At 38.1% G+C, this 12,289-nt stretch overlaps 1 protein-coding gene across 1 annotated transcript in view; it reads left to right on the forward strand.

Moving 5' to 3' along the window:
- The window catches only part of LOC112160145, an 8,388-nt gene extending 1,571 nt beyond the window's left edge, over positions 1–6,817 (forward strand). Inside the window, exons 2-7 of the mRNA XM_024294530.1 lie at positions 1,451–1,677; positions 2,846–2,918; positions 3,061–3,150; positions 3,252–3,453; positions 3,789–3,979; positions 4,093–6,817. Of these exons, the coding sequence (XP_024150298.1) occupies positions 1,451–1,677; positions 2,846–2,918; positions 3,061–3,150; positions 3,252–3,453; positions 3,789–3,979; positions 4,093–4,682 (1,373 nt within the window). The 3' untranslated portion in view covers positions 4,683–6,817. The remainder of the gene's footprint in view (positions 1–1,450; positions 1,678–2,845; positions 2,919–3,060; positions 3,151–3,251; positions 3,454–3,788; positions 3,980–4,092) is intronic.
- The last annotated feature ends 5,472 nt before the right edge of the window (positions 6,818–12,289 follow it).

A 12,289-nucleotide genomic window follows, 5' to 3' on the forward strand; every position in this document is an offset into this window, starting at 1 on the left:
GCAACATGTCAACATTTTTGGCTTCTACTGAGGTTTTTTGGGCAAATTTTGAGTTGAGATAAAGTTTCAGAAATGTTGCTAGCTTTATTGGCTAATTTTGAATCTACTGGGGTGTGTATTCTGACTTAAGCTAATATTTTAGTAGCGTGGTAAGGTGGTATGGCTAATTTTGTAACTACTGGGGTTTTTTGGGCTAATTTTGAGTTAAGCTGATATTCTAGCAACGTGTTATCTTCATCCATCCATCTTCTTGACCGCTTCGTCCCTTTCGGGGTCGCGGGGGTGCCGGAGCCTATCCAGGCTACTGAAGGGCGAAGGCGGTGTTCACCCTGGACAGGTCACCAGTCTGTCGCAGGGCCTCAATCACACACCCATTCACACCTAGGGGCAATTTAGAGTCACCAATTAACCTATGAAGCATGTTTTTGGACAGTGGGAGGAAGCTGGAGTCCCCGGTGAAAACCCACGCATGCACGGGGAGAACATGCAAACTCCACACAGAAAGGCCCCAAATCCCCCAGCCGGGAGTCGAACTGGGACCTTCTCGCTGTGAGGCGAGAGCAATAACCACTGCGCCACCGTGCAGCCCAACGTGTTATCTTTTTTCGACTAATTTATTATCTACTGAGGTTTTTTTCATTTTGGCTAATTCCGGGTAATTTTGAGTTAAGATAATATTTTAGCAACATTTTAGGTTTTTGGCTAATTAGCATCTTCTGAGTTTTTGGCTAATTCTGAATTAAGCAAGTATTTTAGTAGCATGCTAGCTTTTTTGGCTGATTTTAAGTTGAGCTGTAATTTTAGCAACATGCTAGCTTTTTTTTCTTTGGTATATTTTGCATCTATTCAGGCTTTTATGGTTAATTCTCACCTTAACTAGTATTTTAGCATTGTGTTCATTTATTTTTCTTTTTAGCTAATTTAGTTTCTACTGAGGTTTTTAGGGCTAATTCTGAATTAAGGTAGTATTTTAGTAATGTGCTTGCTTTTTTGGCTAGTTTGGCATCTACAATGTTTTTTTGGGGGATTTAATTCTTAGTTCCAATCTTTAATACATTTTTTTGCTTTTTTTTTATTTTCAAGATATTTAGCAATTTTTTGTGCTTTTTCTGCAACTTTAGAATAATATATGTAGCTTTAGCATTTTCAGAAAGTCCCTAATAGGTGAATTTTTGATTAACTACTTCTGATATGCAGAAACTATGTCCTAGAAAACGACAACAGTCTTTGACTTGATCACAGGGAATGCTTTTACAATCAAGGAAAATAGGATTGGAGTGGGTCTTTAAATTTCTATGACAAAAACCAGGTTTTTGTTTTATTATTATTACTTTTAACTGTTGGACTTTTGACTGATATAATAAGTTTTTCATTAAAACTAACAATACAGAGTATTGTTGGTAATGTTAACTGTATAAAAAGTCTCCTCCTTGTGTTTGTGTTCCTTTAGTCCTCCCCCAGCATTATGTGAGTGGAAAGGAAAATCTCGGTGATCAGCAGAGAAACTCCACAGTGGAGCAGGAAGATCCAGAACCTTCGCAGATTAAAGAGGAGCAGGACAATCCAGAATATCAACAGATTAAAGAAGAGCATAAGGAACTCTGCATCAGTCAGGATGAAGAGCAGCTTGATCTGAAGAGGGAGATTGAAACCTTAATGGAGACTCCTACTTATAAAGTAAGTGGGCACAGTGAAGCAGATCTGAGCAATCAGCAAAACTTTATTATAACCGACAGTCGGGAAGACAAAGGAAGCCAATTTGAACAACCAACATCAACTATAGAGACAGTCCCACAGAGCAGAGATCAGAGGAAGAAGGCAACGTTGGTAAAGAAACGCAAACTATCTCAGAAGAAACTTAATAACATTAAGTCTGGTAAAAGAACTAGAGTTGTACACAGTGTGTTCCTGTGTGTTCCACATGAGAGCTCAGTCTGATAAAGGACCTTATATCTCTCAATAATGTGATAAAAGTTTTGGCAACAAGATTCATCTTAGAATTCACATGAAAACTTGTACAGGAGAGAAGCCATTTTCTTGTAAAAAGTGTGGGACAAGTCTAACCCATGTATCTAGTCTTGAAAGACACATGAGAATTTACACTGGGGAGAAACCTATTCTTGTAAAGAATATGGGACAAGTTTTTGTCAAGTGTCTCGTTTAAAATCACACATGAAAACTGACACATGAGAAAAGCCCTTTCTTGTAAAGAATGTGGTGCTAGTTTTAGTCATGGATATAGTCTTAAAAGACATGAGAACTCATACAGAGAGAAGCCTCTTCTTGTAAAGAATGTGATCAAAGTTTTAGTCGTGTGTCTGGTCTCAAAAGACACATTAGAATTCACAAAAGAGTGAAGCATTTTTCTTGTAAAGAATGTGGTACAAGTTTTACTCAAGTATCCAGTTTAAAAACACACATAAGTCACTCACAGGAGAGAAGCCTTTTTTCTCCTATGAAGAATGTGGTGCAAGTTTTGGTCATAGAGATGGTCTTAAAAGACATGAGAACTCATAGAGGAGACAGGCCTTTTTCTTGTAAAGAATACAGTGAAAGTTTTAGTCGTGTATATAGTTTAAAAACACACATGATAACTCACACAGCAGAGAAGCTCTTATGAGGAATGTGAATAACTTATTAGTTATATATCTAGTCTAAAAACCACACAAGAACTCACACAGGACAGAAATCTTTTTCTTGTAAAGAATGCGGTTACATGTTTTAGTCGTTTATCAAAAGACACATCAGAACTCACACAGGGGAGAAGCTTTTTTTTTTGTAAGTAATGTGGTACGAGTTTTAGTCATGGACCTAGCCTGAAGAGGCTCCTGATCCTCCCTTGCAGGCACCTGAAGAGCAAGCCAAGGTTCTTGATCCCCCAGACATCCACACCCCTCCCCCTCCACCACAAGCTGAAGGTTGATACATATTCAAATATTTTATTAAATTAGAAAATAGTCATTTCCATTTAATTTCAGTGTCTTTTTAGCCACACATTTTTATTATTAAAATATTCCAAAGCATGTCAGTAAATAGATTCCTTTTTTTAAATTTTTTTAGCTGCTGTCGTCCCAGATGGTGATGGTACCACCGCTACCACCACTGCTGCTGCTAGGAGACCTGACTCTTTTACATCATTGTCAAAGAAGGGTACGTTTAGTTATTCTCTATACACCTTTGTTTTTTATCACAATGTATTAATCCTAATCCTATTGTGAAGCATGTCACTAGATCAAATCATTATATATCAGGTGGTGAGCAACAACAAGAGCAGGAGATCACACCCCCCTCCCCCTCCAGTGGCAATGCCAAGGGCAGAGGAAGAAAGAGGAAGGAGAAGAGTGCAGCTGCTGCCAAGCCCAAGAAAGACTGGAGCATTGAGGAGAAGGTGGAGGAGGAGATCCTCAAGTGGCTGCAGGCCAATCCCTACCTGTGGATGAGGAGCAAGAAGGGGTAAACACTATGGCTGCCACAATTAGTCAACTAATCAACTATTAAAATAGGCGACGACTAATTTAATAGTCGATTAGTCGTTACTTTATATTATTTGGAGTCAAAGTGTAGTAAAGTTGAAAGTTATAATGGCTTTCTGCCAGCTTATTTTAGCGTTTGGCTGATGTTATTCACACATATTTACGTGCGACCAGCATAGAAAGTGATGGAAATTCATATTGGCCACACGTAATACGTGCAGCCAAGATCACATTGCTACATTGGCCGCACGCATTTTAAGTGTGTCCAAAGCTGTCAATATGTCATATAACTTTGTAACCTTTTTATACTTTCAGCTACAAACGGAAGAAGGCGGCCTGGGAGATGAAGGCGGCGGAGCTGGGGATCTCTGAGGGACACCTTGAGTGCTGGTGGAAGGGTGTAAAGGACTGGCATGTGAAGCTGATCAAGAAGAGAAGTGACCAGGCAACCAAGATCCACACAGAGAGAGAGAACTGGGTCCTTAAGAATGTGGCATTTTACAAAAGTAATTACTGCACTGATCTAATCTGATTTCTGCCATGTTACATTTTCCAATGTTCATATCTTTTAAATGTATGTTGAAATTCCAAAAAACTAAATATAATGTTTAACTTACAGGTTCCATACCAAAAAAGGGGGGTGATCCCCAGGTGCCCCTGGCCCGCCAGCCGTCCCAGTCTTCACAGGCCTCTGCTACAGTGTCCAAACCCCCTGATTCGGACCAGAAACTTGAGGCAAGCGGCAGCAACGTCCTGGAGGAGCTGGAAGCAGCAGCCATGCCTTCAACCCAGACCTCATCCAGACAGGGCAGTCACAGCGACCGGCACGACAAACGTAAGAGGGAGGAGCAGTGCCTGGAGGAAGAGGACACTTGGATGGCTTTGCTGAGGTCCACAATGAAGGCCAACCAAACCCTCCTGGAGAAGCTTCTTGAGGAAAGGCCCGTGCACACAGAACGTGAGGCTTTCATAAGATTTGTGTCAGACACTCTACGCACTGTTCCCGAGGAGGACTATGCTGAAATGAAGAACCTCATTCTGGACATTGTCAGCCACCGCCGCCAGCAGCCTGCACAGTCTTCCCAGCCACAGCCCTCCACTTCCTGGAGTAGACCAGAGCTCCAGCCATCTTCCCAGCATTTCAATCAGAACTTCCAGCAGCAGCAGCATTACTTCCAGCCACAGAGCACCCAGTACACCCAGTCCTAGCAATATGGCCAGAACCAGATCCCATCATGATCTATGCTGTGCATCTTCAGTCCAGGTTCCCTAACTAACATGATCAGTGAACATGACTATTGTGGGAGCATGTTGTCTTGCCTTAGGACACCTCCCAGCAGGGGAGTTGCATCATTTCATGATAAGGTTCCTCTGGTTCTTGGCAACTTTGACATCTCTGCTGGGTCCAGGTACTGTGTCAGGTCTTAAAGATTCCTGCCTTCACGCCATGCACCAAGAACCATGGCTCCATCTGGGCGCTCCATGTCCACCAGTCTGTTCTGCAACACTGGATAACTGGTTATCATGAGGTTGTTAAGGAGGATAACAGTCTTTATAAGCTTCATGACCCATTGTAGTCAGTAGGATTTGGAATCTATTTGCAAGGATTCCAAAAGCATTCTCAACTACCCTTCTGGCCCTGGAGAGTCTGTAGTTAAATATATTCTGTTTCCTGGTTAAGTCCCTGCTAGAGTATGGTTTCATCAAGTATGTCCTGAGGCTGACAGCATCATCACCCACGAGAAAGTGTGGTATATCTTCTGTCTCCAGGCAGTGGATCTAGTCATGGGAAGCCTGCAATGTCATTGTTCTGGAGACACTCCTTGAAATCACTTTTCATTGGAGATATGTGCACCTTGCAGCTAACATCTATCCAGAGGAACTTGTAGTCAGATGTAGTATGACACTGAAGAATCCTTTATAGTTGAAGTAGTCCGATCCAGTGTTCTGTGGAGCCTTGCATGCCACATGCTTCCCATCTCTAGCGCCTATGACATGTGGAAAGTTCCATCTGTCATACCATTCCTGTGATATCTGGCGCCATTCAGCCTCGGTCTCTGGTGGAGAGAGCATCTCTTCAGCATATTCTTGGACTATGGACTCACAAACCTCCCGAACAACTTTACTGATGGTGTTGTGTGGGACTCTCCAGGCATTTTGCATATCCCTGTACTTGCCGCCAGTGGGACCGGCTCTCAAACCTAAAGCTTTCAAGTTTCTAAGGAGAACATGAATAAATTAGACCACTAAATCGCTCGATCAGTTCCATTTAAAAACAAAGCATTAATTCTACAAATAAATTTGAATGTTTTTAAGTTTTCAAGTACAAACATAAAATTGACAAACATTTTCGCTCAAGAATGATCAATTATTTCAGTCTGAGGTTGATCATGTTTGATGGGACTGTTTGCGGCATTTACAGTGTTACCAGAAACATGATTAAGACAAAAATGGATAAAAATAGATTACATGTACAAATAAATATTTATAGTAAGTAACTTTGTTTAATAAACACACTTAAAAAAGAGAATACATTAAAATGTGGTAAGATAAAGTAAAAGAGAGGGATTCTATGTATTGTGTCTTAGAGTTAAATAAGTGGGTTTTTATGGAAGACCTATAAAGAGGAAATGTTGTAGACCATGGGTGCTAACACTTGTATGAGTTTATCTTTTATTGATTGATTGAAAGAATGAATAGTCTGGTTTATTTCAACCAAAGAGGAAAAAAAATAAACTCATTACAGAAATGATGAAAGCATTGGATAAACCAGTGATCTGCGGTTTTGGAGCCACAAATGGCTCTTTTACCTCCCTGTTGTGGCTCTCTGGTTCAAGAAAAATACGTTTTTAAATTTAAAAAGTGACATATTTTCAGTCAGATAAGTCAGACAATTTTTGAGTACTGTGTACCATAGTAAATCAACTGCAGGTCAGTGAGCGTAGTCAGGATTAAAGATCATTTTTCTATTTTTTTCTTTTTAGGCATTGTAACCCTTCTGCTCTCCTTGGCTTGTTCACATTAAAAGTGGGGTCATCTAGACCCCACAAGACTGAACTTTTTTTAATCTTTGATTATTGAGATTCACTAATGTCCATGGCAGACATAAAATCCTGTCCCCCTTTGTCCACATTTGTCATGGAAGGAATCACAAATCAATATGTGATTGGAGTCATCTGGACCCCAAAGAGAGCCGAAGGGTTTTAAGTCGACCAAATGGTCAGAAAAATCTGGAAAGGCTCTCTTAAAATGAGCTCTGATTCAATTTTAGCAAGTTAAATGTATGAATTTCTGGGTGAGATTTATCAAAAACAGTATAATAAAGATTTTCTTTTTAAATATCACTACTGACTTTACACTCCCTACTATTACATTTTCTCCACTGAAATTGTCCTGCATGGGACAAGAAATATTTTATTTTGAAAGGAAGTCTTTGAATCTGTCAAGTTATAAACTACTTCATATTTAGAAAAAATGCTATTTTCTCTTGTTTTTGTTTTATTTATGACTATAAATAACCATAATAGTAACGGAAATTCAAATTGGGGTGTTATTTCTCTAAAGGGTGAAGTCAGACTTTATAGTTCCTACTGGGTTGTAGTTGGTTAGAAATGGACCTGAATGGCTCTTTAAGCGTTGGAGGTTGCCGAACCTTGGTTTAATGTTTAATGTAAAGCACTTTGTCTCTCTACATGAAATGTGCTACACAAATAAACTTGCCTTGCCTAAAAAAACAACATAAACTAAGACTCCGTTAAGTCACTTTTCATCAATTCAATACAGCAATTATTAGCTAAAGTCAAGTAGAGTTTAATTTGCTTGAAAAGGAGGAAGAAGCGAACTTCTATAATCCCATCACCACTTAGTCTCTTCACTTTACAGTTTTGCATAGATTTTGTTATCCGATTCTGATCAGATCAAGTGCAGATTTTTTTTTTTCAAGTAGCAACATTTAGTGTTTATTGATTAATTTCATTAAAAAATCAGATCAAGTAAAGAAAATCAAAACCTTATTGACTGTAATCAAAGCCTTTCAGTAATTATTACTGTATATTACAAACTTTAAAACTTATCTGTTGTAATTAAAACTTTGATTATTTCATCACATTGAAGCTCACACATTTGGAATTATTCAAACACCATTAGACTTTTTAACTCGTCTTATCTTCATATTGTGAAATTAGAGTTTCTTTATACATTTTCTTGAATGTATAAATGCTTGAACATTGTTTGAGCTCAATACTTAACTTGTTCAAGAGTTTAGTGCCACACACAGAAACACAGAAACTTTTCTTTGCGGTTCTTATCAATCTGACCTTGAAGATTAATTGTTCCTCCTTCATTTTCTAAGAACTGTTTCTGGATATTGTTCGGTAATGTTTTCCCACTAGCTCTCTATAGAAATTGTGCAGTGTAAAAATCAACAAGGTCATACAGTTTTAGAATTCTGGATTGATCAAATAAATTGTTAGTGTGATCAAGATAACCGGCTTTATGTATAATTCTGATGGTTTGTCTGTGAAGTAAAAAGAGAGGATGCAGTGAACTTCTATTCCATTTAGTTTAGCGTAGATCTTGGATTCTTGTATCCTGGTACTTTGGAATCTGACCATTATTCTCAAATAGTGCTCTCTTCTGGCGATGTCAGCATTCTGTTTAGTGAGGTTAGAGACGTCGGTTCCCTTCAGATTTCTTCCCTGACTCAATAAAGCTACTTTTTGTTTATGGTTGACAAACCTCATGAGAATCGCAGGTCCGTCCGTCTCTCTCCTCTTAGGAAGCCAGACAAAATGTATTCTTTTGGTCCATTTAAAGAGTATTTTCTCAAACCACAAAGAAGGTCTGTTAGTATAGGGTGTCGTTGAAGCTCCATCAGATTTTTCACTAAGTTCTGAAAATACAAACAGCAGTGAGTTTAGGAGTAATAGAGCTGAAGTTTGACATTGTGTCTGTCTGAACCTGCAACAAAGGGGATTAAAGCTCTACATTAGAATTCAGTTTTTGCAGCAGAGGAGACACATTCACACCGTCCTGATGTCTTTCACTGATTTGGAGAAGAATTCTAGATCTGGGCCGCATTTGAATAAGATATCGTGATTGAGAAGAGCAGACACCAGGAGGACATTTTCAGGAGAACAATATGATGGGCAGAAAGAAGTAAGACGAGAGAGAAGAGCTGAGCAGACATACAACGCCCTCTAGTGGACATGAAGAAGGACTGTTTCCTTCTAGGCTTTTTAGGTGAATTTGACTGTATGTTTTGCACATTATGAGTAGCAGCAATTAACAGCAGCCACAACATGTAATTAAAAGGATTAGAAAAATAAATACACATACAATTACAAAAAGTATTAGAGCCGGCATAAAACTGAAGCCTTCTGCCATCACTTTAAAATAAAAATAAGAAGTCTTCTTGTAAAATAACAACTTTGTTTCAGGATTTTACAACTTTATTCTTGTAAAATGTTAAGTTTTTTACTTAAACGTTTATGACTTTATTCTATATTTTGCAGATTTATTTAAATTTCTTTCACTGTGGCTCTAAAGTTCTTAAGAAGTCTTCAATTTTGATATCTGAGCCTTAAAACTGTGTCTTCACTATAATGTTTATTTGTTTACACATACAGAAGTTCCATGGTTTTATTAGTTTAAGAAATTGAGGTTCTGAAATTCAAAGGTTTGTCTTTTCTTTTGTCAGAAGGGACGGGAAATAGGTGGAGAAATCGGTCTTAATTTTGGATATGAAGGTCTTAAAGAGTCATAAATTTAATTTTAACTTTTAGGATTGTAGGAAACAATTTAAAAAAGGGATCCAATTTTAATCATGTGGGTTCTCCAGAACCAAAAACTTACTGCAAAGAACAACTATAAGAATTCTTTGTGGTTTGGGTACCAAATTAAGCAATTCTCCAAACAGGAACCAAATCTCTGTTTGAGGTATTTCATTCTAACATAAATTGGTTTATTAAATCATCAACTTTATTTACTTTTCATGAAGGATATGTAAATAAAATAAAGTGATTGATGGAACATTTGGGGTGCAGTGAATTCTGCACACGTCTTCATGTGAAATATGCTGCATTTTCTGTGTTATCAGCGTCTGCAACTGCTAAAAACGCGATATTTTTGCACATTTTCTCTGCGTAAAAGAGCTAAATTATCAAACTGTTTTGACTGCATCAAAAAGTTTACAGTTTAAATGAACATTTTGCTTATCTTGAGTACATTTATTTAATTAAATATTTTTTCCACAATCAGGTTTGGTTCCTGCTAAACTCCTAAATCCAGAAATCCTGTAAATAGAAGCTTTTTTTTTTAAATTAACCACATAGAATATCTCAGATAATTTATATTTATTTGTTTAAAAAGTTACAGAACAATTTCTCCAGTTTTCAGAAAACCACTATATTAGGGTGTTCTCCATAAAAAGTCCAAAAAATATTAAACCTTCTTATCAAAAGATTTATCAATGTATTTAAAAAAAATTATTCGGAAAGAAACTGAAAAATATTGGATCCACGAGAGAATTCAAGGGGAAAAAAAAACACAATCGACCACAAATTCAAACATTATTTTTGCATTTCGCAAAAAGCTTTTTGGGGGAAAATAACACGTTAAATGAGAGGTGCATTGTGGTGGAGGAAGTGTCATGGTCTGGAGCTGATTAAGCTTTAGCTCCTGTGTTCCTTCGACTAGTGTTACCGTTCAACTGTTTACACATTTAACACTAAATTCTTGGATTATATACAAGACGATGAATCAAAATCTGAATTTAACTGTTTTTTGTCCCTTTTTACAGTGGAGTTAGCCAGAGTCATTTTGATTCTTCTTTGGCTCCTTCTTTTCACCGTTTGTATTTGGTTTCAGACTCAATCCAGTCTTTTTACCTTCGTCACAAACCTGCAGAGATGTAAAAAGTTATTCCAAGAACACTTCCCCTTTAAAAGGTTACACCATCACTTTTGGCAGGTAGTTTTTACCAGAAATAATATACCCAATAAAAAGTATTTCTCATTACAAATGTGCCAAAATATGACAATATATGATAAATTAGAGTATTTTTTTCATAAATTGTGGTTTATGGACCAAAATTGAAAATAAAAGCATAGTAAGATCCTGAAAACATGCTTATTTTAAAAATAATGATACTGCACCCCCCCCCCCCCCATTCCTGGGAACGTGAGACTTTACCCAGGGACCATGACACCCAGAAAAAATGCAACATATTGAAAATCATGTAAATCTTTAACAGAGATTCTCAAAATTTCCTTTCAAAATAAGACTTCCTGTGTCACACAGGATCATCTCGATGAAGTAAATCAAGTGGCAGGTAGTGCAATTTGAGCAATTAAAAATTAAATAAATAAATAAGCGTTTGTGGTGCTTCTTAGCCAGAAATTCACAACTTTCTAAAATTAAAACAAAGCTAAATAACTGTATTTTTTAAACCATGAGGCACACTTAAAACACGGAAATATGTCAAAATGTTTAATCCTCGATTATCGAACCACTATGGCTACTGTGCTTTGGAGGCTCACAGAGTGATAAGGTATTATTTTACTTGACTTTACAGTAACTTTTTTAAATTAAAAGTTTTATATTTTTCTTTAACCGGAGAGCCACAATAGAGGAGTAGAAGAGACAGACGTGGCTCTGGAGCCGCAGGTTGCAGACCTCTATTCTAACGAATATTTTACTGCTTTCAAATTTTTAGAGATGTCCTTGAGATCTATCATATAAAGTTGAGTTAAATGAATAAATATTTTAAAAAGAGTTGTGAGTTTCTCCTCAACACCCGTGGAGCATCACTACTTTGTTTGAGCACTAGAGGGAGCCAGACTCTTTGTGTGACTGATGTTCTCACAGCCTTCAAGTGTTTTCTGGATAACTGAGTTTCTATTGATTTTAAAGAGTTTTGTCTTCATCTTTTCTCCCTTTCTCATGGTTCCCGTGAACAGAGTCCAACTCCTGTAATGATCCGTGTTTGCTCTCCATCCTTTGTAAACTGCTCTGTAACAACCTTGGCAGAAGATGCTGATGCAGTAACAAGCCACCGCCACTAGGGGGAAGAAGAAACCCACCAAAAGAGCAGAAGTCTTATCCGACTAATGAGAGTTTAATGTGGTAACTTTTCTGAGCTCCACATTATCATAGTGCAGCAAACAGCAGACTGAGCAGCAGATGCAGAAGTCACACTGTTTTCAGATGAGAGCGCTCGGCGGCGGCGTGGATGCTGCCGTCTGAATTTCTCACGGCAAACACACAGATGTTGAGCGTGGGCATTCTCACAGTCACATCCCCACATGCAGCGTGCGGCACCAATGAATGAATCTGTAAACAAGTCACTTTGTCCTCTAAGTACATTCAAGAACGAGGAGGGCGGCTCAGCGGATGCTTCCAGATCCACCACCCTGTGATTCCGGCAGCACCGGATCCGGAGATCATCGGTTCTGACCCGCTAGCACACCTGAGTCAGGTAATTATCAGAAAGAAGGACAGAGGTGGCAGGCAAACAAGCAGAGGGAACCAAAGATAGCTGAGGTTCAGGCAATACATTGTGCTGTCTAAGCTTCCTTAAAGGGTCTGTGCTCTAAATTACATGTGTCAAAGTCAAGGCCCGGGGGCCGGATCCGGCCCTCCAGATCAGTTTATTGTATTGTTACTAATGGCGTGATGTTATCATGCGTTTATTTCTAACTTGTATAATTTTAAGAAAATACATTTTTACCGAGAGTAAAATATTAAAAGTTATTTCAGGTTTAAGTTGATTTATTCTGGAATAATATTCCTGCCTTTTTATTGTTCATAATTATGCT

The sequence above is a fragment of the Oryzias melastigma genome, linkage group LG2 (assembly GCF_002922805.2).
Source record: "Oryzias melastigma strain HK-1 linkage group LG2, ASM292280v2, whole genome shotgun sequence".
Lineage (NCBI taxonomy): Eukaryota > Metazoa > Chordata > Actinopteri > Beloniformes > Adrianichthyidae > Oryzias > Oryzias melastigma.